Below are 27,264 nucleotides of genomic sequence, written 5' to 3' on the forward strand. Positions count from 1 at the left end.
ATAGATAATGCATCAGGTATGTGTCATTGTTTTGTTGTTTTTTTAGGGAATGGACTATCTGGGATCTCGAAATTACATACACCGGGACCTGGCTGCACGTAATGTGCTGGTGGAGAACGAGAGGACGGTGAAGATTGGAGATTTCGGCCTCACCAAGAGCATCAAGGACAATGAGGGATATTACACCGTCAAAGACGAAAATGACAGCCCTGTTTTCTGGTGAGTCAAGAGGAGATGGATGTTAGAAAAGCTCTTACTCTCATACTCGACGAGCTGAGATCATATTGTTAAAAGAGAGACCTCGTAAAGGAAGGAGAGAATAAAACGGGGAAGGGATACTAAATGAAATAGGAAGGACCAGAAAGGAGTGCTGAGTTGGAGAAATTTGGAATAAATTGGAATCAATTCAAGCAAAGAGTGCAGGGATTTCATTCATAAATCCTTTTCATCCAGCAGGTTGACTCTGCTATCAGCTGAGATTTTGTTTTGAGTGTATAGATAAGGAACTAAGCCTGAAGGACCAGGTAGCATTGAGATGACAGAGAAAAGAGTGGAGTGGTTTGCAGCAGGCGGTTCACTTACGAGGGACTGGGTCTGTATTAACTGAGCTGAAATACTTAGAATTATTATATTATAATTACAATATACAGTAAATATTTAGAAAAAAAATTGTAACCCTGGTTCAGTGACCTTTAGCTGGTTTGGAGAGAGTCTCTTTGGTTTCCTCAAATCACCTCGGTGTTTTTAGAAAATTAGCTTTTAGTAAAATTAGACAAAGACACTTGTATGATTTTATTAGTCATATCTCTGAGTAAATAATCTGCACAAAAACATTAAAAATACCAGCAAACTGCCATTTCAATCCCAATTCTTCTTTTATTCTCTGGACATACCTTTTCAACCACAAACGGTCTTCGGCCTAATATTTCTTTAAGCAGGTATACATTTCAAAAAAGTAAACATTATACTATGACTTTTTTATGACATACTTTACAATGACTTTACCATACTATGATATTTTGACTATTTTTTCAACATACTATATGATTCCTTTTGTAGAATTAAATCTGTAAGCAAGCATCTGGAATTTGTTGCAGTTGCCTTTTCTCTCTGAAGGTGTGTAATACTGTGTAAAAACATTAAAGCAGCATATTTAAGTAACAATACAGCCTACTGTTACTGCTGAAAGACACACAGGGAAGGCATGGTCACATCAACACAAAAACTTACAGTGTAACTACAGTATATGTTGAAGAAGTATTCATGCTCTTACACTTTGTTTTGTGTTTTTCAGGTATGCTCCAGAGTGTCTGACCTTCTGCAAGTTCTACCTTGCCTCAGATGTTTGGTCCTTTGGGGTGACGATGTACGAACTCATCACCTACTGCGACTACTCCAAGAGCCCGATGACGGTCAGTATGCAGCGATCTCCTTATTATCTTCACTCTCACACAGGCGTTCAAGAAATACTTCTAATCCTTGTTGTGTATTTTTGGAAGCTTGGATGATTATTCCACATTAAATACATATCACACATACTGTACCGGGTCTTGCAGAGATTCATTTGTATGTGGCAGATGGTGTCGGTTTTTGGCCAAAGTGGCAGATGACAGACTCCACCAGGGGCTGTGTCTGTGCCAGCGCTAAGAGCTTAGATTATCATGAAGATCTTTCATTTACATCCGGCTTTTAACTGGCAAGGTTATCCTGATTGATCAGTTAGTAATAAAGACCTGCACAGGTCAAGTGAATGTTGAAAAGGAGACATGCTATAAGGGCATGATGTGACAGAAACTCAAAAGTAAAAGCTTTTAAATCTGGAGCACAAAGACTGAATTACTTTTTTTGTATCAGTCTTAAATACATTTTCACTTGATGTATTTTAATGTTACACATCTAAATGATAGAGCCAGTATTAGCAGTAGTATTGTACGTAGTTTCTTTTGTAACCCGTACTTGTTTTCACCCACACAGCTCTTCCTTGGCATGATTGGTAAAACTCAAGGTCAGATGACTATCCTCCGATTGGTGAAGGTGTTGGCAGAAGGAAAGAGATTGCCATGTCCTGAGGGCTGTCCTGAACCTGTAAGTCTTCTCTTTAACAACACAACAATAACATGGACACAGACTTTTTTTTTTAAAAGTGTTCTGAAGTTTGTATTTACAAAACAAATGCAAACAAAGCAATATGAATATAACAATTGGGGATGTCACGATTTTGATTCTAAATCGGAAATCGATCGAAATTAGCTTCCAAAAGCAGCAATCAAAAGCAGGATCGGTGATTCTCCCAGTATTTTTCTTTCTTTCTCTCTCTCTCTCTTTCTCTATTTGCGTGCGTCCAAAGGAAAAAAAACAACAATTCAAAGATGAATCGTGGATTTGGAGAATCATGACACCCCTAATAACAATAGTTAAAATTTTTGGCCTCGGGTAAGGAGCAATAGTTTGAAGAAGGAGTAGCAGCAGCTTTTGTACAGTAGGTCTCAATGTTAAAATCCACATCCTGTCAGAGAGGAAACAGGGAAGAAGGAGATGAGAGCACTCAAATTACAGATAAAACAATCATCACCACCACCACCAGTGGTTTCAGTAGGGACATCTGAAGATACTGCGACGAAATTATTATAAATCAAGGACACAATGTCACTTCTATGAGACCCTGAATGACCCAAGAGTCACAATTTCATTTTGAGTTATTTACCCTATTACATGGAGCAGTTAGATTCTTAAAGCCTATCTTAAACTACTGATACTCTGAATTGCACATGAAATTTTACTAGTGGTACTGGCAATTTTACAGTGGTTTTAGAGTGTATGAGTGTATCTTGAAGATCTTGATTTTTTGACATGCTATCTTGTGACTTTTTTCGAAAAACTATATGACTTTATGACTTTTTTCGACATACTATACTATGGCTTTTCTATTTTTTGTTACATAAAATGCAATGCATTTTTTTTCTCGAGATACTATACTATCACTTATTTTTTCGACATTATACTATGACTTTTTATTTTTTTATTGAGATACTATACTATGACTTTTGTTATTTTTTGACAAATTATACTATGACTTTATTTTTTCGACCGAATAAACTGACTTTTTTTTCGGCATACTGTACTATGACTTTTTAACTTTGACAGAATATACTATGACTTGTTATTTTTTTGACGTACTATACTTTTTTATTGAGATACTATACTATGAGTTTTGTTATTTTTTGACAGAATATACAATGACGTTTTTCAACATACAATTTTTTTTTTCGACATCCTATATGATTTTTTATCGAGATACTATGACTTGTTATTTTTTCGACATACAATTACTTTTTTTATGACTTTTGCTTGTTTTTGACAGAATATACTATGAATTTTTTTCGACATACTATACTGTGACTTCTATTTTTTCACCAGACTATACTATGATTTTTTATAGAGATACTATACTATGACTTTTTTATTTTTTCGACATACCATACTATTAATTTTTTTTGACATACTATACTTTGACTTTTTTTTTGAATATTTTCAAAAATACTATACCATGACTTTTTTTGTCTTCTTTTGACAGGCTGTACTATGGTTGTTTTTGACATTGTATACTATGACTTTTCTTACTTAAACACAATTTTGTATTATTGGATGCAAAACACCCCATCAGACTACCTTTGACCTAACACACACTAACCTGTGTAACCTATAAGAAAGGAAAGCTATAGCAACAGCAATTTAACTTAACATGTCAATGTCGCCTGCTACAGGCAAATAAAGTAAAAGCCGCTGCACTGCAAGCAATACATCTTACAGCTGCAGTTAATTTCACTGTTAGGTTTTCACATTTCTACCACCTGTCGTCTAACACAATTCATGTTTGACAGGTGTACGAGCTCATGCGCAGGTGCTGGGAGAACATGCCCGACAGGAGAATCACCTTTAAACGCCTGGTGGAGGAGCTGAGCAACATGCAGCAACAGCTCCAACCACAAAACGGACTTTAAACCTCCTCAAAATGTTTGAGGCTCTGAGAGTGATGTTGATTTTTGCGTGCAGACTCGGGACCAGATGTGAACGGTAACACTGACCCCAGATCAGCATCTGCCTGTGCAGCTTCATTGTACTGAGAGACAGTCCTGAAGGATCAGAGCTTCACACAAAGCTGTGCTCCTTCATACTCATATATAAACCTTCCACAACCATGAAAAGACTTTAAGTCCTATCAGTCATGCCATATTTTTTATGTTTTTATTTCTCCAGTTTGTTTAATTACTCCATTATTTCCTAATTCGAGTTGAGTATTGGATGAAACAAGTTAATCCTCTCAAATCTTGTAACCTTAGCTCATGCTTTATGTGACCTTATATTTTATAAAGGACCTCCAAATGTATCTAAGGGATTTAACACTCTGCATTGTCAGAAATGTCAAACTCACATGGACTCGTCGCTCTTATAATGTGCGCCAAAGGCTTTTATAATCATTTGGAGTCGAGGCCGATATCGCTCTCACTGATGGACGCTTGAAAGATGGAGACCGAGCAGAGAAAGGAACTGTTTAACGTCCACGTCCACACAGTTCAATGGCTGTGTGGTAGCCTTCTTTGGGAGACACCCACTGGATCACTAATGAATCATGTTGATAATATCTTGGATGGATGGACAAAGGCATTAATACAGATACTGAAGATGTGGTTCTTTAACGTTTTGTCTTGGACTCCTGTTCGCCTGATTTTGTATTTCTTTTAGCCATGAAGTAATCTGTGATAGATTTTCTTTCATTATGTGCAGATGCAGTGACAAAGATCTGGCTTTAAATTACAGCCAGCAATCAGTAAACAATGTTGCTTTCACTGTGTTGTTGTCATCGGCATTTTAGCTGGGAAAAAAATGACAAACATTCATTGGCTCTAGAAGACATCATATTTTAAGTTTTAGTAAACGGACAGGCATTTTTCACTATTTTCAGACATTTTATAGACCAATTAATCAAGAACATAATCCAAAGATTAATTGTTTTCAGGCTGCATTGTTTAAATGTGTAATAAATGCTTGTCTCACCCCAAGTGACCTGCATCTGCACAGCAAATCTACTTTTTTTTTCTATTACAGGTTATGGCTCTCTAATCATCTTCCATGTTGTTTCAGGAATCACATCTTTTGCACTGTGTTAAGGTCCTATGATTGATTGAGTTGGTCCGGTTTATAATCTCTAAACGGGTTTGGTTTGTTAAATGTAACAAATCTTAAATTGAGAACTGTATGCATCTGATTAATTGCCTAAATCACATATACAGCTGGTAACTTGTTAGTTGAGGAGTGAGAGATTAAGACAAGTACCTGTGAGAGACACTTGAGGGCAGCATCACGTCAATTTTCCTCTGCTGTTTATGTAGCTTTCCACACATACTTTATGAAATATCTATGTACCGTACTGAATAGTGCAAAAAGAGATCCAATTGCCATTATTGCAGATTGTATATGAAAGGACTTCAGGTGGTGCACAGGGCTTGAAGTGAGAGAGAATCATTGATTATTCACATGGTATTTTATGTTTATTTGTTGTTTCAGTTAAAAAGTATATTATTTCTTTTAGTGATATTCATGATTATGTAAGTGCATTTTATTTGTACCGTTTCCTTTTGAATTCTTCAATATGCCCCGAACATTTATAAAAGTGTATTTTATCTGTGAGTATGTGAAATTTGAGCAGAGGGTTTTTTCTGTTGTAAATCCATCAGTAGACATGAGCCGTAAAATCTCACTCAGTGATAGATTATCATGACTTCAAGAAATGGTCAGTTTCTTCATATTATCGTGTGGCTTTTACTGTGAACTTTGGCAGAAAAAAAGGACTATCGAGAACACAAAGTTGCGCTTCAGTCCACATTATATTTAGGAATGTAAAAGACAATTCCTTCTGCTCAAAATTAGAGAAAAGAAATATATATTTTTCAAAAAAATAAAACGAATGTATCAATAATGGCAAGTACAAGTATCCATTAATACAAATTGAATTAAATAAATTTGTTGTGTTCTGTCTGAGTCAGTCCAAATGCAATATATTATTTAACTACTGACTACTTTTTTATGACATACTATACTATGACTTTTGACATGCTATACTATGGCTTTTTTATTACTTTTATTCTACATACTATGACTTTAATTTTTTTGAAAAACTATACTGACTTTTTATATTTTCTCAACATACTATACTATGACATTTTTAATATTTTCCACATACTATGACTTTATTTTTTCGATACTATACTATGACTTTTTTCATCATGCTATATGACTTTTGTTTTATTCTTCGACATACTATACTATGACTTTTTTCAACATACAATACTATGACTTCTTTAATTTTTTTGACACACTATACTGACTTTTTATATTTTCTCAACATACTATGACTTTTTCGCCATACTACACTGATATTTTGATTTTTTTCCACATACTGTACTTTGAAATTTTTCAACATACTATGCTATGACTATTTTTTCGAGATACTGCGCTATGATATTTTTCATCATGCTATACTATGACTTCTTTAATTTTTTTGACATACTATACTGACTTTTTATATTTTCTCAACATACTATGACTTTTTCATTTTTTCCACATACTCTACTTTGACATTTTTCAACATACTATACTATGACTTTAAAAAAGGCATAGTATAGTAAGTCGAGAAAAAGTCCTAGTATAGTGTCGAAAAAATAAATACAGTCTTAGTATAGTATGTTGAAAAAATAAAAAAAAGTCATAGTATAGAATGTAAAAAAAAAGGTCTAGTCAAAAAAATAAAAAGTCATAGTATAGTATGTCGAAAAAAAATCATACTGAAGTATGTCAAAAAAAAATAAAGAAAAGTCATAGCATAGTATGTCAAAAAAAAGTCATAGTATATATTTCGAAACAATAAAAAAAAAGTCGTAGTATAATGTGTCGATATGATTAAAAAAGTCATAGTATAGGATGTCGAAAATGTTTTAAAAAGTCAATGTAGTACGTCGAAACATTTAAAAACAGTCATAGTATAGTATGTGGAAATACTGGTCATGGTATAGTATGTCGAAAAAATAAAGAAAACTCAGCATAGTGTGTCGAAAAAAGTCAGTATAGTATGACGAAAAAAATTCATCGCATAATGACTTATTTTTTCGAGATACTACACTATGACTTTTTTTCGACAAATTATACTATGACTTTGAAAAAAAATGTTGACATACTATACGACGACTTTTTTTCAAAAAACTATATTATATCTTTATTTTTTTAACATACTAAATAAAAATCATAGTATAATATCTGGAAAAAAATAAAAAAAAGTAATATTTCGAAAAAAAGTCATAGTATAGTGTCGAAAAAAAATCAAGTCATAGTATAGTATGTCGAAGAAATAAAAGTTATGGTATAGTATGTCCAAAAAAGTCATAGTATAGTATGTCAAAAACATTTTAAAAAGTCATAGTATAGTTATGTCCAAAACATTTTAAAAAGTCATAGTATAGTATGTCGGAAAATTAAAAATAAGTCATAGTACAGTATGTCGAAAAAAAGTCAGAGTATAGTATGTTGAAATCTTTTTAAAAAGTCATAGTATAGTATGTCGAAAATTAAAAAGTCATAGTACAGTATGTCGAAAAAAAGTCATAGTACAGTATGTCGAAAAACAAGAGTCATAGAATAGTATGTTGAAAAAAATGATTATATAATATATCGAAATTATTAAAAAAAAGTAATAATATAGAATGTTGAAAAAATAAAAAAAGGTCACAGTATAGTAAGTCCAAAAAACGTTATAGTACAGTATGTCCAAAGAAAGTCATAATATAGTATGTCGAATTGCTAGACATGGTATAGTATGTCAAAAAAAGTCATAGTATAGTATGTCAAAACATTTTTAAAAAAGTAATAGTATAGTATTTCAAAACGTTTTTTAAAAAGTCATATCACTGCATGTCGAAAAAAAGTCATAGTATAGTATGTCGAAAAAATAAAAACAAGACTCGGTCAAAACCGAGAATATGGCTGGACCGTATATGGTCAGTATGTGAATTTGTGGCTAAATTGTTACACAAATAGTCAGTGGTCATGTCTATAATGTTTTGTAAACAGTTTTTTCCACTTATATCTTAATGTTTGATTAAGAGACAACTTATAATGAAGCAAATGACATTCAGTAATAGTAAATGGTAACATTGACTAGTCAGTATATTATACATTTTATACAAGGTGAAAAGGTATTAGCATGACATACAGTATGCAAGATTAAAAGTATTTAAGTTTTTTATTAAAGCATGTGTATCAAAAGCATTCATCATATACTATATTATCGCATTTTTATGACTCTTCGACATACTATACTATGTTTTTTTTGGGACTTTTTGACATACTATTCTATGACTTTTTTCAACATTCTATTCTATGACTTTTTTCAACATTCTATTCTATGACTTTTTTCAACATTCTATACTATGACTTTTTTCAACATTCTATTCTGACTTTTTTTCAACATTCTATACTATGACTTTTTTCAACATTCTATTCTATGACTTTTTTCAACATACTATACTATGACTTTTTTCAACATTCTATTCTATGACTTTTTTCAACATACTATACTATGACTTTTTTCAACATTCTATTCTATGACTTTTTTCAACATTCTATTCTATGACTTTTTTCAACATTCTATTCTATGACTTTTTTCAACATACTATACTATGACTTTTTTCAACATACTATACTATGACTTTTTTCAACATACTATACAATGACTTCTTTAATTTTTTGACATACTATACTGACTTTTTATATTTTCTCAACATACTATGACTTTTATTTTAAGTCAAAAAAGTCATAGTATAGTATGTAAATTAAAAGTCCTAGTAGAAAAAATAAAAAAAAGTCATAGTTTATTATGTCGAAAAAAAGTCATAGTATATATTTCGAAAACAAAAAATGCTTTTATTCATCAGTCCATCTTGTTGCTAAATAATAATTAATGTGTTGCTAAGGAGATGTAAATCCAGAGGACAGATGGTTATTTTTTAATTTGTTGTGTATGGTTAGTTGTGATGTGTTTTGATTTTTGTCTGATGGGTCTTACTTGTCTGTTTGTTTATGGTAACAGTATGTCTATTGTATGTGTACTTTTTCTTAAATTGAGCTGCCTATGGATGCAAAATCAATTTCAGTGCAAACTGACAATAAAGTTGTATTGTATCATATTATCGCTTTTTTATGACTTTTTGTGACTTTATTTGACATACTACACTCCAACAATTTCACAATTTTTTTTTAAAACATCCCCGCAGTTGCAGAGTTTTTCAACTAATGTAGACTGTTGGCTTCTTAATTACCTGGATTTTTTACTTACCATGTTTATAATGTTGCTTGTGGCAAATTGGCTCCAGTCTGACGAAAGAGACATCTGCGACGCATTCAAGGCTCCAAAGTAAGAGCCCAAGGTTTTAAAAAAAAAAGAAAAAAAAAAGAGATATATGGGCTCAGTTATCAAACATTAATACAAATAATCATACTATACTATAACCTTTTAAGACATACTCTACTATGACTTTTTAATGACTTTCTTCGACATACTATACCATGACTTTTTTTTAACATTCTATATTATGGCCTTTTTATGACTTTTCAACATGCTATACCATGACTTTATTTATGACCTTTTTCCAAAATACTATACTATGACTTTTTTATGACCTTCGCGATTTACTATACTATGACTTTTTCGACATACTATACCATGGCTTTTTTATTACTTTTTTGATTTACTATACTAGAGCTATTTTTAAACATGATACTGTGACTATATTTAAAAATGAAAAACACAGGAAAAATTAAAAGAACAAAACTTGTCATAAGGAAATGACCAACACTAGGCCCCTGACTACAGGGCTCTTGCACTTGCTGCCTTTTCAGGCCTACGCTGCAGTCTTGAGTGGAGCTCCATGCCACTGGCTTTATACTGGAAGCCCCTCTTATTTGAAGGCATGGGCTAACCCCATGACATAAACTATGTATTGTTTATTATGACTTTTTTTTATGACTATTGGACATACTATGACTTTTTTCAACATACTATATTATGGCTTATTATTATTATATGACTCTTCCACATTTTATTACTTTCTTTTACATACTATATTATAACTTTTTATGACTGTTTTCGACATACTACGGCTCTTTTGTGACTTTTTTTTAACATACTATATTATTGCTTTTTTCGACAAAATATACTGTGACTTCTTAATGACTTTTTCAACATGCTATACTATGATTTTTCTTCTTTTTTTTTTGCTCAAAGTCTTTTATTGGTATTCTGTACAAAATCCATAAATTACAGAAATAATTGTATAAACACATTATATCCCCCCCCCTCCCATCCCTATAACAATATTACTGCACCATTAAATAAGCAGAGTTAATTTCATAAACAATTAAATTTATACATATAAATGAATTCAATCCAATAGAAAAATGAATGAAACACATACAAAGAAAAAAAAAGGAAAGAAAGGACCAAAAACCAAAAAAAGATAAGTAAATTAAAAATAATAATAATAAATAAATAAATAAAAAGTATAAGTTAAGTATACTATGATTTTTAATGACATACTACATTATGACTTTTTTATGTGCTATACTATTATAAGTTTTTCCATGGCATACTATATAGGCTACTATGACTTTTAATGACAATTCTATCAACTAGACATCTCCACCGTCAAACAGTGTTTTGCAACAAAATCCATATTCCAGACAGAGCATTAACCTGGTAGAGTCCATTTGTCGCAGTTTATTAACAATTTATTTCTAAACCAACAACTTCACCAATTGGGTGATTTGTTTCAAAACATCTCAGCAGTTGCAGAGTTTTTGAACTAATGTAGACTATTGGCTTCTTAATTACCTGGATGTTTAAACATGCCCAGCAGAGACTCCAACATGCTTCCACACCAAACAGTAAAAGGTACAAAGCAATGAGTTGTTGTACTCACCATGTTTGAAATGTTGCTTGTGGCAGATTGGCTCCAGTCTGACGTCATCAGTGATGATGATTAAATAATAGTTACAGGTAACAAAAGAAACTTGAAACTAATGAAGCGGTTGAAGAACTGTGTTGGCGTCTTCCTGTGCTGACTGAAGACACACCTGCAACGCCATCTTAATTATCAAAGCCAGGTGAGTCAAGGTTTTCAAAGTAAGAGCATAGGCTTCAAAATAAAAGCACAAAAATATATGGGCTCAGTTATATCAAACATTAATACAAATAAAAAATGGCTCCAACAATACTATACTACTACTTTTTGATGACATTTAATGACATTTCAATCCCAATTCTTCTTTTATTCTCTGGACATACCTTTTCAACTTTTCAACCACAAACAGTCTTCAGCCTAATATTTATTTAAGCAGATATAAATTTTAAAAAAGTAAACATTATACTATGACTTTTTTATGACACACTTTACAATGACTTTACCATACTATGATATTTTGACTCTTTTTTTCGACATACTATACAATTACTTTTTTGATGACTTTTTTGATGACATACTATATGATTCCTTTTGTAGAATAACATCTGTAAGCAAGCATCTGAAATTTGTTGCAGTTGCCTTTTCTCTCTGAAGGTCTGTAATACTGTATACAAACATTATTAAAGCAGCATATTTAAGTAACAATACAGCCTACTGTTACTGCTGAAAGACACACAGGGAAGGCATGGTCACATCAACACAAAAACTTACAGTGTAACTACAGTATATGTTGAAAAAGTATTCATGCTCTTACATTTTGTTTTGTGTTTTTCAGGTATGCTCCAGAGTGTCTGACCTTCTGCAAGTTCTACCTTGCCTCAGATGTTTGGTCCTTTGGGGTGACGATGTACGAACTCATCACCTACTGTGACTCCTCCAAGAGCCCGATGACGGTCAGTATGCAGCGATCTCCTTATTATCTTCACTCTCACACAGGCGTTCAAGAAATACTTCTAATTCTTGTTGTGTATTTTTGGAAGCTTGGATGATTATTCCACATTAAATACATATCACACATACTGCACCGTGTCTTGCAGAGATTCATTTGTATGTGGCAGATGGTGTCGGTTTTTGGCCAAAGTGGCAGATGACAGACTCCACCAGGGGCTGTGTCTGTGCCAGCGCTAAGAGCTTAGATTATCATGAAGATCTTTCATTTACATCCGGCTTTTAACTGGCAAGGTCATCCTGATTGATCAGTTAGTAATGAAGACCTGCACAGGTCAAGTGAATGTTGAAAAGGAGACATGCTATAAGGGCATGATGTGACAGAAGCTAAAAAGTAAAAGGGCTGTCCTCATCATCTCAATAACAACACAACACAATAATTACATGGACACAGGTTTCTTTATAGATGTGTTCTGAAGTTTATTATTTAGAAAATGAATGCAAAGAAATCAAAAGGATTGGAAAGCAATATCAATATAACAATAGTTAAAAGGTTTGGCCTCAGGTAAGGAGCAGTATGTCTCAATGTTAAAATCAACATGTTATCATTTACCTCTAGAGGTATCTAGAGGCATGCAAATAGTTTTAGTATAACATGGGGAAGTTTTGAGATATCCATCTCATGAGATTTCTGTCACCCTCCAGCACGATGGAGGTGAATTTCATTTAGAAAACCTCAACAGGAATTCTTTCTAGAATCAGTGTCCTCATTACTCTGGATAATCCTCAGAGTTAAGAGTTTTCATTGGATCTACTCTACCAAAGAATTAGTCCTGTTGAAACCTGTCCAAAGTGAGCCAGCTTCATGTTCAGTGGCAGGAGAAGTAAACTCTGTGATGGCAGTAAATTTGGTGTTTTGGGGTTTGTTTACCTAACCAACCTCTTTTTGGTGAAGTAGGTGATGGTTGCTCTAACTGACATTTAGCAAAGTCTTTATAAATATTCAGTCTCCTACACAAGTGCTCTTTTAGTTGGATTTGCTTGATAATCATGCTCTTTAAAGGAGGGCAATCATCACCGCCAGTGGTTTCAGTACGGACATCTGAAGATACTGTGACAAAATTATTATAAATCAAGGCCACAATGTCACTAATATAAGACCCTGAATGACCAAAGAGTCAATTTTCTTTTTTTTAGTTATTTACCCTATCACAATGAGCAGCTAGATTCTTAAAGTCTATCTAAAAATACTGATACTCCTTGTGAAGTGCACATGGAATGTTGCTATTAATACTGGCAATTGTACAGTAGTTTTAAAGTGTGTACATTTATCTTAGTAGAGATGCTTGTGTCTATACTGACCTTATTAAGTGTATCAGTGTATCGGCCAAACCTGCCACATTACAGTTTCTTTGTCAATGTCATTATAAAATCCAGTGTTTCTGATATCAGTTATATGTCAGACCACTGACTCAATTTTTGGCCACAATAGTCTAAAAATGATCCACATCTGATGATCAGGGCACATTTAAATTTGGGGGAATAAGTACCTGTGAGATACACTTGGGGGCAGCATCACTTCACTTTTCCTCCACAAATACTCCACTTTATGACTAAATGTCTATATACTATACAGAATATTGCAAAAAAAAAAGTCAATTGCCGTTGTTGCAGACTGCATATGGAAGGACTTCAGATGGTACACACGGAGAAAGAATAATCATTGATTATTCACATGGCATTTTATACATTTTTAGTTTATTTGTTATTTCAGTTAAAAAGTATATTTTTTCCTCATAATTATGTTTTCTTTTTAATTCTCCAATATGCCAGAACACTTATAAAAGTGCAGAGTATTTTTTCGGTTGTAAATCCATCAGTGGACGTGAGCCGTAAAATCTCACTCAGTTATAGATTATCATGACTTCAAGAAATGGTCAGTTCTCCATGTAATCGTATGGCTTTTGCTGTGAATGTTGGCAGAAAGGCAGAAAAAAAACAAACTATCAAGAACACAAAGTTTCGCTTCAGTCCACATTTTATTTAGGAATGTAAAAGACAATTCCTTCTGCTCAAAATAAGAGGAAAGAAATATATATATTCTTCAAAAAATAAGACAAAAGTATGAATTATGGAAGGTAAAAGTATCCATAAATGGACAATGAAAAAATAAATAAAATCAGTGTTTGTTGTGTTCTGTCTGTGTCAGTCCAAATGCAATATATTATTTAACTACTGAAAACAGTTTGTTCTATATATTACATGTGTAAGTAGGCATGCTAAAATTGCTCTAGAAATACATTATTCACAGTAAAACAATAGCTATGTCAGTGTGATATAAAAGTTTTGCAAAATCTACAGTATATTCAGGTCAGAAAAAAATCCACATACTTAAAAAGCGAAAAACTGTTTACAAAGCAAGAAGCACAGCAAATCTAGATTTATCTACAGCCATTAAAATGTGTCAGAAAATCTGAAATACTTCAGTATTGCAAAGCTTTGTGATCAGCGCACACACACACACGCACACGCAGTCATTCACTATTGCAAAGTCTAGCCTCACCGCTGACCCTGTGTAATATGCAGAATACATACTGGTACAATGGCAACGCACTGAAGCTTAGAGGAGGCTCCATTTACACAAGAACAGAAAAATCTGGATTTTAACCTGAAGTGATTCAGCTATATAAAAAAAAAAGAATCACAACTACTATACGTGATTTTCTGTTCTGATGTAAATGAACACAACAACTGTATTTTCATGTCATCATATTTCTATTAACAACTAAAAGACCAAAAAAATAAGTTGAGGCTGCATTTACACTGAAACAGAATTTATCCTGAACTGCAGCTGGCTCGCTAACAGGTTAAGATTACCACCAGCGTTACAACAGAGTCAAGAACATCCTCCGCCACGGGCGTACGCAGGCTTTGTTTGTGCTGTGTTAATTTCGGGGAACCGGGCCCCATTGAGTACAATCATCATGAGGACGTCACGTCTAGTTGGTGGCACAGAGAGGCACAGAAAAATAATAGAGATATTCTCCATCAGTCCCGACACTCAACATTCAGAACGGGGCTGATATTCTACACAAGTAACAGATATAAAAAATGTTATTTTATACTATCAAACTGTGGGAGGCAGTTTTAAAGATAATATTGCAACATCAGATAAATTCAAGATATATCTATCATTTGATACATCCAAAGAAGTAGTCCTTTGTTGAAAAACAATGGAGACTCTATTCAAAGGCTTAGAGCCAGACATGCAAATGTGCATTATAAAAGCACGGCACAGGTACAGAATGACCTGTGAAACCAAACTAAGAAACTAAACATTTGTATTTCTAAAAAAAGAATCTGATCGTATGGCACAAGTTTGCCATGAGAAAACATCAACATTGTAGTTCATGTAATGAAATGAGCATCTAGATTTCCTTCTCATACAGCGTTAGCTGTGTCCCAACTCAGGGGCCTGTGACAGTATTTCCTTTTAAGACTGAAGACTGAAACTAATGGTGCTTTAGCTTTAGGCAGCCCTTGCCAACATATAATCCAACAAACTAATCCCAGCGTTAAACTCAGGTCCCAAACTTCACTTTGATACGATGCCAAGTATGTGTTTAAGTCATGGAAAGTATTTCTAGATTAGATATGAACACTTTATCATCTCTGCTGGTACATCCTAAAAACAAAAACACTCCTAAAGAGAGGAAGAGTACACTGGTGTACGACATCGCATGCAACAACTGGTGAAACAGTGAGGACAGTGAACACCAGAATAAAGACAAAAGCCACTCACAACATCGACGGTGGACGACTGGAGGAAGACCGAGGAGGACATCCACATCCGACTCCAGAGAGAATTTTAAATCAAACTGCTATTTTCAAGGTCAAGAATGAACACTGAAGCTCAACTGTATCTATATCACTTTTATCTACATGTCATTCTCTGTGTAGCGAACACGTCCAGGCTGCTAACAACAAACCAAACAGTGGAATTTATTTTGGTTATCATTATATACATCCTGCCCTGGTATTTTTCTTATTGATCCAGTTCAAACAACTGCTCACTAGACAATTTCTTGAATTTATTTGTAAAAAAATGACTAGTCTGCAGAGGAAAGATGTCATTTGTCTTGCCAGTGTAAAGCCCTCTGAAATACAGGCTCTGAATCAGGACAAAGCTAATGTTCAATCACTGATGCAGCTGTTTGGCAGATGTTGTGACCACACCGTCAGTTAACTTAAAGGATAAGTTTGGGTATCTTCTATATTTTTCTTACTGTCCATAAATCCCATGAAAAGACCTTGTATATGTATATATATATATATATATATATATATATATTGGTTACCAGATTTAGTAGAAGCTACTGGGCTTGGGGTTGAAAACCGGCACAGACAGGTAATGGAAGTTAGAAAAAGACGGACTAACACATTGTTGGTTTTGGCCTTTTTTTTCCGGGATTTGTCAAGACCAACAAAAATACACAATATCATCAGCCTTATCCTTTAAGTGTGATTGGTGCAGATTTAGTGGGATTATTCTGCACTAAGCTGCCACATTTGCACATCCGGTGACTGACAGGTTTGGAGGCTCGATGCCAACTGTGACCTTATGTGAGCGTCTGCAATCAGATATCGGTTCAGCAGGGAGAGGGGGAATGATGTTTGTCAGTTGGCCTGCGGTATCGAAATGCAAACTGTGATTGTTTTCTCTGTTGATACTGAAAATGCTGGGCGATTTACTCCACAGGAGGGATGATAACTATGCACAAAAACATGAGGACAATAATGTATTCATATCGATTTGGATCACACCGGGAGAGGTTGCGTCAGAGTCCAGCTAATACAAACACCAGAGCAGAGAGGAGACGTTTCCAGTGTGTTGGGAGTGTGTGTGTGACAGCTCTACAGGTACGTGCAACATGCAGGAGTCTGGCAGACATAACCAACACTCTTCACTGAGCGAGCAGACAGAAGAGGAGAACGCCACAAAAAAAAAGTTAAAAAAAGAAATCCCTAAAGGCTGAGCGGCTGACGGCAGCTGGAGTTGTTTTTCCATTCCTCTCTTTCTTTCAGCCTGTCTCTCCTTACCCCCATTACCTGCCAAGCGTACATTTTTAGAGAACTACACCTACACCTGCAATTACTGGTTCCAGCACACATGGAACACCAGGTGAAGTAAACACCAGTTCGACTCTCATTAACCGCTTCAATCAGTCTGCAAGTCACGATGTGAGAGCAGACCGGGTCTGATTTTCAAAGCATAAACCATGTTCAGAGCACAAGTTTTGAATATAATCACAACTTAAACTGTTTGGCAGAATAACAGAAGAATATGAAAATGTGCTAACCAACAAATTTCTGGCAAACAGGCTTTAGCGGATCACGCACATTACTGGCTGTCACACCGTTCTCAAAGTTATAAAGATACAGGATGGTTTCTATTGGATGCGAATAAAATCAAGACTACTAGTAGAAATGCAAACAACCTCAAGGTCACACACACAACAACAACTCAACATGGCTTACTGTAGGTTGTTATGGCAACGAATGTTGAACAGTGCAACAAAAGATTCCCACAATAGTTTGAGAGCCAGGTGAACTTCAAACCACCTGAACTGAAAATACTACAGAGCAGCTTCGCCAGGTTCAACTCAACAAGAAACCAAATGAAAGCTACAGCAGTAACACTAAAGTATGGCAAACAAGATTTGCACTAAATCTTGTTTACCAACCCAGTCTTTTTTGTGTGTGCACTGTGCAGTTCTGAAATTCAACGCTTCACACTAATATCCTTTTTCTTCCTCACTTTGAATAAGATGCTTGATGGTTTCACAGTGAAAAATCAGCACAATGTGTTTATGTAATAACACTAACTCAACTCTTTAAGGGATAGTTCAGGTGTTTTGAAGTGGGGTTGTATGAGGTACTTACCCATAGTGAGTGTAGTACCTACAGTAGATGACGGTCGGCACGCCCCAGTTTGGAGAAGCAGACAGGGGCACCGGAGCAAAGCAATGTACCGCTGTGGACGGGGACGGCAGCAAAACGTATTTTAGCCAACTAAATGAAAGGCTCATCTAAAAAAAAAAAAAAATAGATATTTGTTGAAGTGTACGCTATATTTAGAGTATTTTACAACAGCGAACTGAACTGAATGTGAAATTATTATCTATTTGTCATCTATTTTGTCATCTAAGCCTGCTGGCTTTGGAGAGAGCATAGATAAGTTTCACTAAGTGAAACAATAAGTTTCGTCGGAAAGGAGAAGGAAAGGGCTGTCTGACGGTAAGATAAAGTGGTGAAAATATTCTAAATATAGCGTACACTTAAACAGATATCGATTTTTTTAGGAGAGCCTTTCTTTTAGGAGGCTAAAATATGTTTTGCTGCCGGCCCCGTCCACAGCAGTACATTGCTTTGCTCCGGTGTCGGTGCTCCTGTCTGTTTCTCCAAGCTTGGAGCGTGCCGACCGTCATCTACTGTAAGTAATAAACCTCATATAACCCCACTTCAAAACACCTAAACTATCCCTTTAACCTGCCAGTTAGATTAATGACCTGTCAATAATCAATCACAAGGGTGAAGAGCAGAGTCTGCGACAAAAAAAATAGCAAATAACAGTTAATTGGTGGCTTTTGAAGACTTGTTGGCAAGATAACCGACACAATTAACACTGTTGAGTTACTGGTTTTGAGTTTCATGTAACTTAAAAGGATTTTGGACAAGCAGGTGGAGTACACTAGAAAGTGGAAGAAAGACCAGCAGAGTGATTGTCTCTGAGTCTGTTTTTGCATGTGAACGGCCAAAACTGAGGGTGTGAAACCTTGAAATTGGCAGGTAAAGGAAGCCCTACATTCAAGTCAAGTGACACAATTCTTTGTGGTCAGTTATACTCCTGATTCTGTCCCCATACAGGTATTTTTAGGAACATGTCTTACATGTCTTTCCACTATCAAATCTAGACTTGCAGGATTAGAGCTCAGATTTGTTCTGTCCTCAATAGTTTTGACATCCACACACACACACACAACTTTGTAGTACATACAGTCATGGCTTTAGAGCAAGTGACACGTAGGGCAGAGAAAAAGCTGACACCAATAAAATAATTCAGGCATGGACAGTCAGAGTGGAAAACAGACAGTCAGGAAGACAGACGGGGAAAACAGACAAGCAGACGGTGCTTCTGCTGCCTCAGCTGTTCACATCCACAAACACAGAGGCCCCGTCTCTGGTCCGATCACACATTCGCACACACAGACATTTCTATCCCGTCTTTTAGAGAGGTGGAGGTGAGAGCGGAGTCCAGCTGGCCGCTTTTAATCCACTCACACCAGGAAGCAAATCAAACTGAGGCTCCGAGCCAGACAGCCAGAGGAACGCCATAAAATGGTGGTTACAGTTGATTCAGGGGGATCAGGCTGATGAAAGAAAAACAAATCAATTAAAAGAACTGCTTCAGAGGGGAAAATGCAAAAATGTCTTCTACAGTACAAACAGCCACAGATGGAGAGAGAGATGTCATGTGAAGTAGATTTGATTACAGATACAGAATGAAAAAGAAGGGACAACTGAGTTGTTCTCCCCAACTTTACATTGGAACACAACTGGAAAAACAACTGGATCTCTCTCAAACAGACAGTTCAGGTGTTGGAGCAGCCGAGCAGAGAAGGTGATGAAGAGGGCTTCAACGATGTTTAAATTACAGACCTGCACATCTACATGTAGATATTTGGTCTTTAAACTGCCGTGGGTGCAATATAACAGCAGAATTTAATCATGCAGATTATATTATGAGTTCAAGAAACACAGAATTAAAGCATGATCTGCATTTCAAATGTCTTTCTTTAATGTGAAAACAGTTACTGTATTCATTTAATATACAGTACTGAACCTAAGTGCAGCATTTTGAAGTCCATTATTGAATGAAATCAGTTGCAAAGCCAGATGGAGAACACATTTGAGTGGAAAAATGTTATAAGGTGTTAATTTGGAGTCATATTTAGAAATATTGTTAAGACCTTGTGGTTATTTAAGTGAAGCAAAATGGTTAAATATATGTTGGTCTGATTTTAATAGTACTGTGCAGGCCTGAAGAAAAATAAATCACAAAAATAAAAGCATTTTTAACTAGCACAGCCACCAGAAGCCACAGTCAGAATCATACAGAAAACATTCAGGACACACTGTCAGTCACAAGAGTGCAAAGACGAGTTAGTGAAATTAGAATAAATGGAAATTGAAAATATAAATGCATGGTAAGTAGAACGATTATGATAGTTGCAAGAAAAAAAGTGGGGAAGAAAAAGTAAAAAAAATGTTTACAAGCTAAACATAAGATTAATTTAATACGCAATACTCTTTAGATTTTACGATCAGTGGGGAAAGCAGGAAACCATCAACTGTCTGAATTAAAATTATGGGAAATGTCAGTGTATGAAAATGACTGATTGTAAAACAAGAAGAGTCTGTGGGTATTCAATTGTAATTTATCCATATCCTCCATTAAAAGACTTCTGAAATGGGCAACACAAAAGAAAAAAGTAAGGGAGCCACTGAATGGAAAAACAGTGAGTAAATTCATTATGTTAAATATGTGAAAACAAAGAACACATAACGGGCTTTGATCAGCAGCTATTCTCGCTGATACTCTTCCTGCCTTTACAGGATTTGTACAAATATTTAGCTGAATACATTCTCACTTTGTTTTGCACTCTAATGCTTGTCTACTCTTTTCTTTCTATTGTCCATATCCTCAATGAAACATGTTAGGGATGCATGCTTCAAAATGTGTCACAGTTTCATGTTAAATATGATTCTCAAAATGAAAGCGAGACTTTAGAAAACATGCAACTGGATGAAGAGCAGGCAGCAAGAGAGTCGACAAAGAATAGAATAGAGGGATGTTAAGTATTGCCCTTTAGTTTAATGTTAAGCCATTTTATTGGTACTTTATAAGCGTACCTGCACACTACATTACCACTTATACTCTTCCATTATTATTGTGTCTGCGCATGTAAACATCATGTACATCCTGTTTACAGCGAGCAGATGAGAAACTCGCGCCACATATCTGGTCCAAACCGACGTATCGTCATTATCTGATCTCACCTGCTATTGGGTTTCACAGTGTGTGAGCGTGGTTGCCATGGCTATGCAAGTAATATTCTGCTCCGTGATATATAATCAGATATGAGCAGAATACAAATAGACATACAAACAGGGAAAAAAAAAGCTTTTACTAAGCATATGCGTCATTACGTAGGAGTATATATATGATAATGCTGTGTGAATAATTTACACTAGAAAATAAACATTTTACATTCAACTTTCTACAGTAGTGGGAGACTTAGTTATTGCCGGGTTGTGCACATAAAAAACATAATATTACACTATAATATTAAAATACCAAGCCCTCTCCTCCTTAGTAATAAACATCAAACCTTCTGGACATGAAGTGTAATTCAGTTCACAGCATTTGCTCTAATCAAACAAACTACCTAAAGAAATCTTTTTTTTTTTTTTCACAAAGAATAAAAAATTATTTCTCTGTTCACTTGTAAAAACGGTTGGAAATAAATCAGCTCTATGAAGATTAACATTATAGTTTGCTTTTTTTCTGTTTCCCCTAAATACTTCAAATTCTACCAGCGCCCATTAAAGAAAATAACATGCACAGTGGCTCGTTATAGTAGCATCTGATGAACAAAAAAATAAGAAAAATGTGAAAATCTTTTGATTCTGAGGATCGTAGCGTCCCTCAAATGATAAAGACTGTGTCCCAATCTCATACTACATACTAGGGGTGTTGAGATATATTGGTAACACAACTTAAAAAATTTAATATTGATATCATGTTAATAACACATATAATAATATAGTGTACAGTGCCTCTTAAATAATTTGATATATACAGTTATGGTTACAGACTCTCTCTCCACCTCCACACACTCGCATTTTGAGTGTAATTCTTTTGCCAAAAGAGACAAAACGAACAAAATTAAAGATGAATTCTGACTGACTGAATTTTCTTTAAAAATGTTCTATAGATATTGCGATAATAGCGTAATTGGGAATTCTTTTAGCCACGATAATCATGTAGTGATAATCTGATATTGTGACAGCCCTACTATACCAACTGTATATACAGTATATACTAATCTTTATAGTATACTGTTGTTTGCAGTCAGTATACAAAAACATACTTTACCATTTTATAGTAACAGTAAATGATGCAATATGTGCACTATGCATACAATCAAACTGCAACTTTAGAATATCACTGCCAATTAAACTTCACAAAGAGAAAATGAAATGTTTCTGGAGCCGATTCATCAACGTTAACCATCAGTGGACTCCATGTAAGGATTTTTTTGTACTGAGAGAGAACCTGCTTTGAGTCAGTATGTAGTATGGATTCGGGACAAACGTACAGCCTGAATCCTTTATGTTCTAATGGCAGCTGGAAAATGGAAGTAAAGCTGCTTTTAACAGTCCCAACAGATCTTCCCAAAAAACACCCAACTGTGTTACAACAGAAAAAAGAGGAGAGAAGAGAGGAGAAAGGACTGTGCACTCAAATTTGGCTTGAATGTTAAAAACCAAACCAGACAACTACATTTAGTCAACACAATTTGATTCAATGTTAATAAATTGCCTTGGAATATTATTATATTATATTACAAATATATAACAGTGTAGATTGCAAAAAAAACAGACACGCAGTAAATAGGCTCGTTGGAGATAAACTGCGCCTCGCCTGGAAAGTAGATGAGATCAGGCGGCAGGCAGCAGGGGGCGATGGCAAAAAGCTGCGGCCAAGTCGGCCAGCCGTTTCCAGCAGCCTTCAAAGAATTTACAGGAAGTCACAGGAAAAGTGACGTCCTGTTAGATCCGATTTGTAGGCTGCTTTTAGTTTGCAGACCACATTCAGATTTATTTATATTTGTTTGTAAAACTATGTGGAAATGTGCGTGTATCTTGCATTGTATTATATCCTTTATTCTTTTTATGTCCGCCTTGTAAAGCTTGTTTTTATAAGTGCTTATAAATAACCATCATTATTATTATTGATATGATGTTAACAGATTAAACCTTCAATGCACAACATGAGACTAATAGCCTACAATCTAGCGTTAAATATTACAATTGCACAGATAATTTGTATTTTCTAAAAAACGTGAGGTTTGTTGTCAACACTAAGAGCCAATCAGCTCTTTGATCAGGCGACAGCCAGGCGTTTCCCATAATGCCCTTTGGTGTTGTAGTCGGTGGAGAGCATCTACAGTACGGTGCCTGGCTTTAAAAAATGCAGCCGCCTCGATCTCGTGAGGTTATCGTTGCTCACGTGTGCACGACGTCAGAGCAAGTCGGGATCAAGTCGGACACAAATCTAACCGCCATGCGTTTTGCAGGCCTGGCGCATCTCGAACGAGCCTAATGTTTTCCTGTCATTCATGTGGTACAATATGCTCACAACAGAGCTGGGGAACGTCCATTAAATGTGATATTGTCTGTTACGCATGGCTTTATATATTCTGTATTACACACTGTATTTACACCAGTCTGTTATCTTTCTTTATAGAGAAAGGTCCATTCATTGAGGGAAGCTTTTTGTAAAGTCACCACAATTAAGGGGTGTGATTGGTTCAGGCCCCTTTTTTTTCCTGATATGCTCCCAAACGTTGGGATTGAAATGGCTGACACTTCCTACAGAAACAGCATATCAACACGCATAAACACACACGCACACACACACACTCTAATCCTCCGCGAGGGGAGATATAAAAGAGGAAACCTGGGCAATACCAGGAAAAGAGAAAAGACACTGCAGCGGGAACAAACAGATGTCAGTTCGACTGACTAATCAAAAGCGTGAGTTTGAAAAGAGACACCTGACTGTAGACCAGTCCTAAGACAGTTTCAGCAGGCAGACAGACAGACAGGCCGCCTGGCTGCAGATACAAAAGCAGCTTATACGTACAGATACAGTATATACTTTAGTTTACATTATATTAGAAAAAATGTACAAGATAATATTAGTTGAGTACGGTTGACACACTGACTGAGAAACAACAGTTTAAGTTAAAGAGTTAAGGCTTGAACAGGACAAAAGCAACACCGTGTTTGTGTCTATATGTGTGTGTGTGTGTGTGTGTGTGTGTATAGAAGTGCCACGATCAAAGAGCACTATGGCTTGCTTTCACTTGAGCCATTTGCAACCCTGAATTCTATTAAACTCAATACCTACTTAGGGATGCAAAATGGCAGCCACAGAAAGGCCACTAGAGGGAGCTGTGACATCCAGCAGACGCTGTGTGTGTGTTCGTGTGTGTGTGTGTGTGTGTGTGTGTGTGTGTGCCTCCCTCCATAAGCTTTAGGCTTTAAGGTGGTTTGGTTCATACTAGAGCCTCTTCCTCTTAAAGTAGTCAGCATACTGCCCTCCCAGGCCTTGGGAGTGCTGCCCGATGTAGGCACCGTCTGATGATGTCACTTCCTGCACCGCCAGCTGAGGGTACTCTCTCTTGTGGCCCCTCGTCTGGTTCTGAGGAGACAGAAGTGAGAAGAGAGGGAAGAGTGACAGTAGAGGTGAAGAAACAGTGCAACACTTAAATATCTTACATGTTAAAGGAACAAGGTCAGCTACTGCTGTTGCACTTACTGATCACATGTCTTACTTTTAGAAAATAAAAGATGGTTCAATCAAACTTCTGCGCCTTTTTTGAACACTTCCACACTCAAAAGTAAAAAATAAATAACTCCAAGCCAAACAGCAAACATAGACCTTAAAATTTCCAAGCAGAAAAAGCGTCCAAATCCATCCCTAATTTTGACTAAAATTAATCAATTTTTGTATCTCCACACTTATATGTTGTTATTGTTGTTGTAAAATTTGTGTTTTGATTTGTTTCAATAAAGAGAGCAAGAAAAACTTTGCTGTGTTACAAACATACTTTTTTTAAAATGCCATGAATAAAATTTAATTTAATGTGAAAATGTTAAGATATCCTGACAATGGTTCATTCTTAGGTTAAAGATCCTTTCCACATTTTTTTTATGTGATTTTTAATTAATTATGGGGATTGTTCTTATTTTCGGGCCTGTGCTTTTCTTCTTTTTGCTTTTGCTAACTTGGCTTTCTCTTGATTCTTGTGTGGATTGCCTGCATCTCTGTTTATCTCTACTGCGTGCTTACTTACTGTAAGTATTAAATGATACATGAAACACATGAGACTTTTCATGTATATAGTGCGTTTTCATCACGACATTGATCGACACCTTAAACTGAAGAGAAACTAAAAGAAGAGATTGGAAAAAGTGAAAAATGTGTTGTTGTTGTGGATTTTGACAACAATGCTAACATCCTGTGTTTGTGTCTGAAGGTGGCTCTAGAGGACCACGCAGACTGTCTGTACAAACAAATGTAAATCTTTCTACAGACGAGGCTTAGCTCAGGCGTCTGGATCCTGTCTGCTCTCTGTCTCTTTCCTCCTCTTCTTCTTCTCCTCTAAATAGTTTTCACACCCTTCAAAGATGAGGACAAAGTTATGGCTGTACTGTAGCTCTATTGCCACATCTCAGAAAATTGCCAAACATGTAATAGAACATATTGATCTACTATCTCCACAGTCATCAGCAGTCGTTCCCAAGCTTTGTGGCTTGTGACACCTCAAAACAAAGCAACTACTTGTGGTTGAGAGCAGTTCAACCTAGACATGTCAGTTTCACTTCATTTTGCTTTCAATAGCCCGACACCCATTAAAGTGGCAGCAGGCAGTATATTTTTGGCATAATTGGGCAAAAATCCCATAATAACCTTTCAGCATATTGTAATTCAAGTGTTCTGAGAGATAACAAGACTTCTGCACCTCATCATGGCTCTGTTTTCAGGCTTTAGAAAATCTAGCCCGTGCACTACGAGATGATTCTGAAAACATTTGAGGCGAGAAATAGGCATTAACGTAACATAATATTGATTCATATTTGATCAGCGCTGCCTAATTTGACCGTTTGGTCGGAGTTCGCGAGTGATTGACAGCCGGCTCTCATAGACGGCAGCAGGATAACAGGCCTCAGATCAGCTCTGTCTGCTTGTTTTCCTCCGGTCTGTGAAATCTTGCAGATGCCGTTAGGAGCACCGGAGGACACCGAGGAACATGATTTTTTTTTCAGTTTACCTGTTGAATGTACTACTGTCACGATATAGTGACCGTTTTATAAAAATTACTGCAACCTCGCCTACTTCAACTTTAACCGGTAACTAACCAGTTCATTTTTCAGAATTAATTGTGCAAACTCATGTGAAATATAAGAAGGGCTTTCCTTTTACTCCGGCGCTCTATTGACTCACTGAGCTTTGGCGCTGCATTTCGAAGCGCTATATCCATCCAATTTAATGTTTTGTGTTGTGAACGTCTTGTCTTTTATTCTATTTTCTGTTGGCTTTGCTGAAGTTTATTGCCGCATTTTGAACAAGTCATCAAGGTGCTCCAAACGATCAGCCACCAATCGTTATCAGCTGGTCTCTGTAAAGGCTGATCAGCAGATGACGCACAGATTCTGAATTGTAACATTTTCAATACTCATTTGGCTGCTTTCTCGTCTGGTTTTAAATTTGCTTTACCACAGCTTGACACTCACACACACACACACACCCACACGCTCCGTGGCGCCGGGCCCGGTGTGTGTATCCTGTCTGAACAGCTCAATTGGTTAACATGGGTACCGAAGCTTCCTTTCTGTGCGCATGTTGAATTAACACATAGACCGTAAATTAACCGATAGACCAACATGCGTAACCAGTCAAAAATGTTCTCGGTGGTTAACCGATTAAATGTTAACCGTTGACATCCCTAGTTCAACCAAAGAGCAACTAAGGAAGTCTAATGTTTAGACTCCAGAATAACTCATATTATTCAGTAATTCACAACAAAACAAGCAAACATTAGTGGAAAGTGTGAAAAAGTAAACAGAATTGTGTGTCGCAGAATTATTTTTGTTTCTGCTTTCTTATCCTGTTCATCATCTCAGCAGAGTGGGTAAACAGCATCAACAGCAAACGAAAATGGAGGCATATCAGCAAACAGTTTCGACGTATACAGCCAGACGTGTTATTAAAATATGATCATATATACTTATAAAAACAGGAAACACCAGACATCAAGGCCTGTCTCTAATATATGCTTTTTTAAATGAATATTCGCTTCTATCCGCAGTCAAGACAAATCCAGACTCTGATCACTATTTCATAAATGATGGTAGTAATGCATTTAGAGCAGCTAATATTACAATGAACACT

General features: G+C 35.7%; 2 protein-coding genes and 1 long non-coding RNA gene across 3 annotated transcripts in view; 1 reads left to right on the top strand and 2 right to left on the bottom strand.

The window, feature by feature from the left end:
* Positions 1 to 6,039, top strand: part of jak1 (Janus kinase 1) — a 42,009-nt gene extending 35,970 nt beyond the window's left edge. Inside the window, exons 22-25 of the mRNA XM_037770771.1 lie at positions 47 to 219; positions 1,295 to 1,412; positions 1,975 to 2,085; positions 3,882 to 6,039. Coding sequence (XP_037626699.1) covers positions 47 to 219; positions 1,295 to 1,412; positions 1,975 to 2,085; positions 3,882 to 4,001 — 522 coding nt within the window. The 3' untranslated portion in view covers positions 4,002 to 6,039. The remainder of the gene's footprint in view (positions 1 to 46; positions 220 to 1,294; positions 1,413 to 1,974; positions 2,086 to 3,881) is intronic.
* LOC119488831 lies at positions 2,130 to 11,208 on the bottom strand. Its single transcript, XR_005207038.1, has 3 exons — positions 11,028 to 11,208; positions 9,386 to 9,456; positions 2,130 to 2,506 (listed from the first exon to the last, which is right to left on the bottom strand). It is a non-coding gene; the product is annotated as an uncharacterized LOC119488831 (long non-coding RNA).
* A 7,352-nt stretch (positions 11,209 to 18,560) lies between these two features.
* raver2 (ribonucleoprotein, PTB-binding 2) overlaps positions 18,561 to 27,264 on the bottom strand; it is a 96,326-nt gene continuing 87,622 nt past the window's right edge. Inside the window, exons 16-17 of the mRNA XM_037770344.1 lie at positions 24,371 to 24,510; positions 18,561 to 19,387 (exon numbers count right to left, since the gene is read on the bottom strand). Coding sequence (XP_037626272.1) covers positions 19,363 to 19,387; positions 24,371 to 24,510 — 165 coding nt within the window. The 3' untranslated portion in view covers positions 18,561 to 19,362. The remainder of the gene's footprint in view (positions 19,388 to 24,370; positions 24,511 to 27,264) is intronic.

The sequence above is a fragment of the Sebastes umbrosus genome, chromosome 5, assembly GCF_015220745.1.
Source record: "Sebastes umbrosus isolate fSebUmb1 chromosome 5, fSebUmb1.pri, whole genome shotgun sequence".
Lineage (NCBI taxonomy): Eukaryota > Metazoa > Chordata > Actinopteri > Perciformes > Sebastidae > Sebastes > Sebastes umbrosus.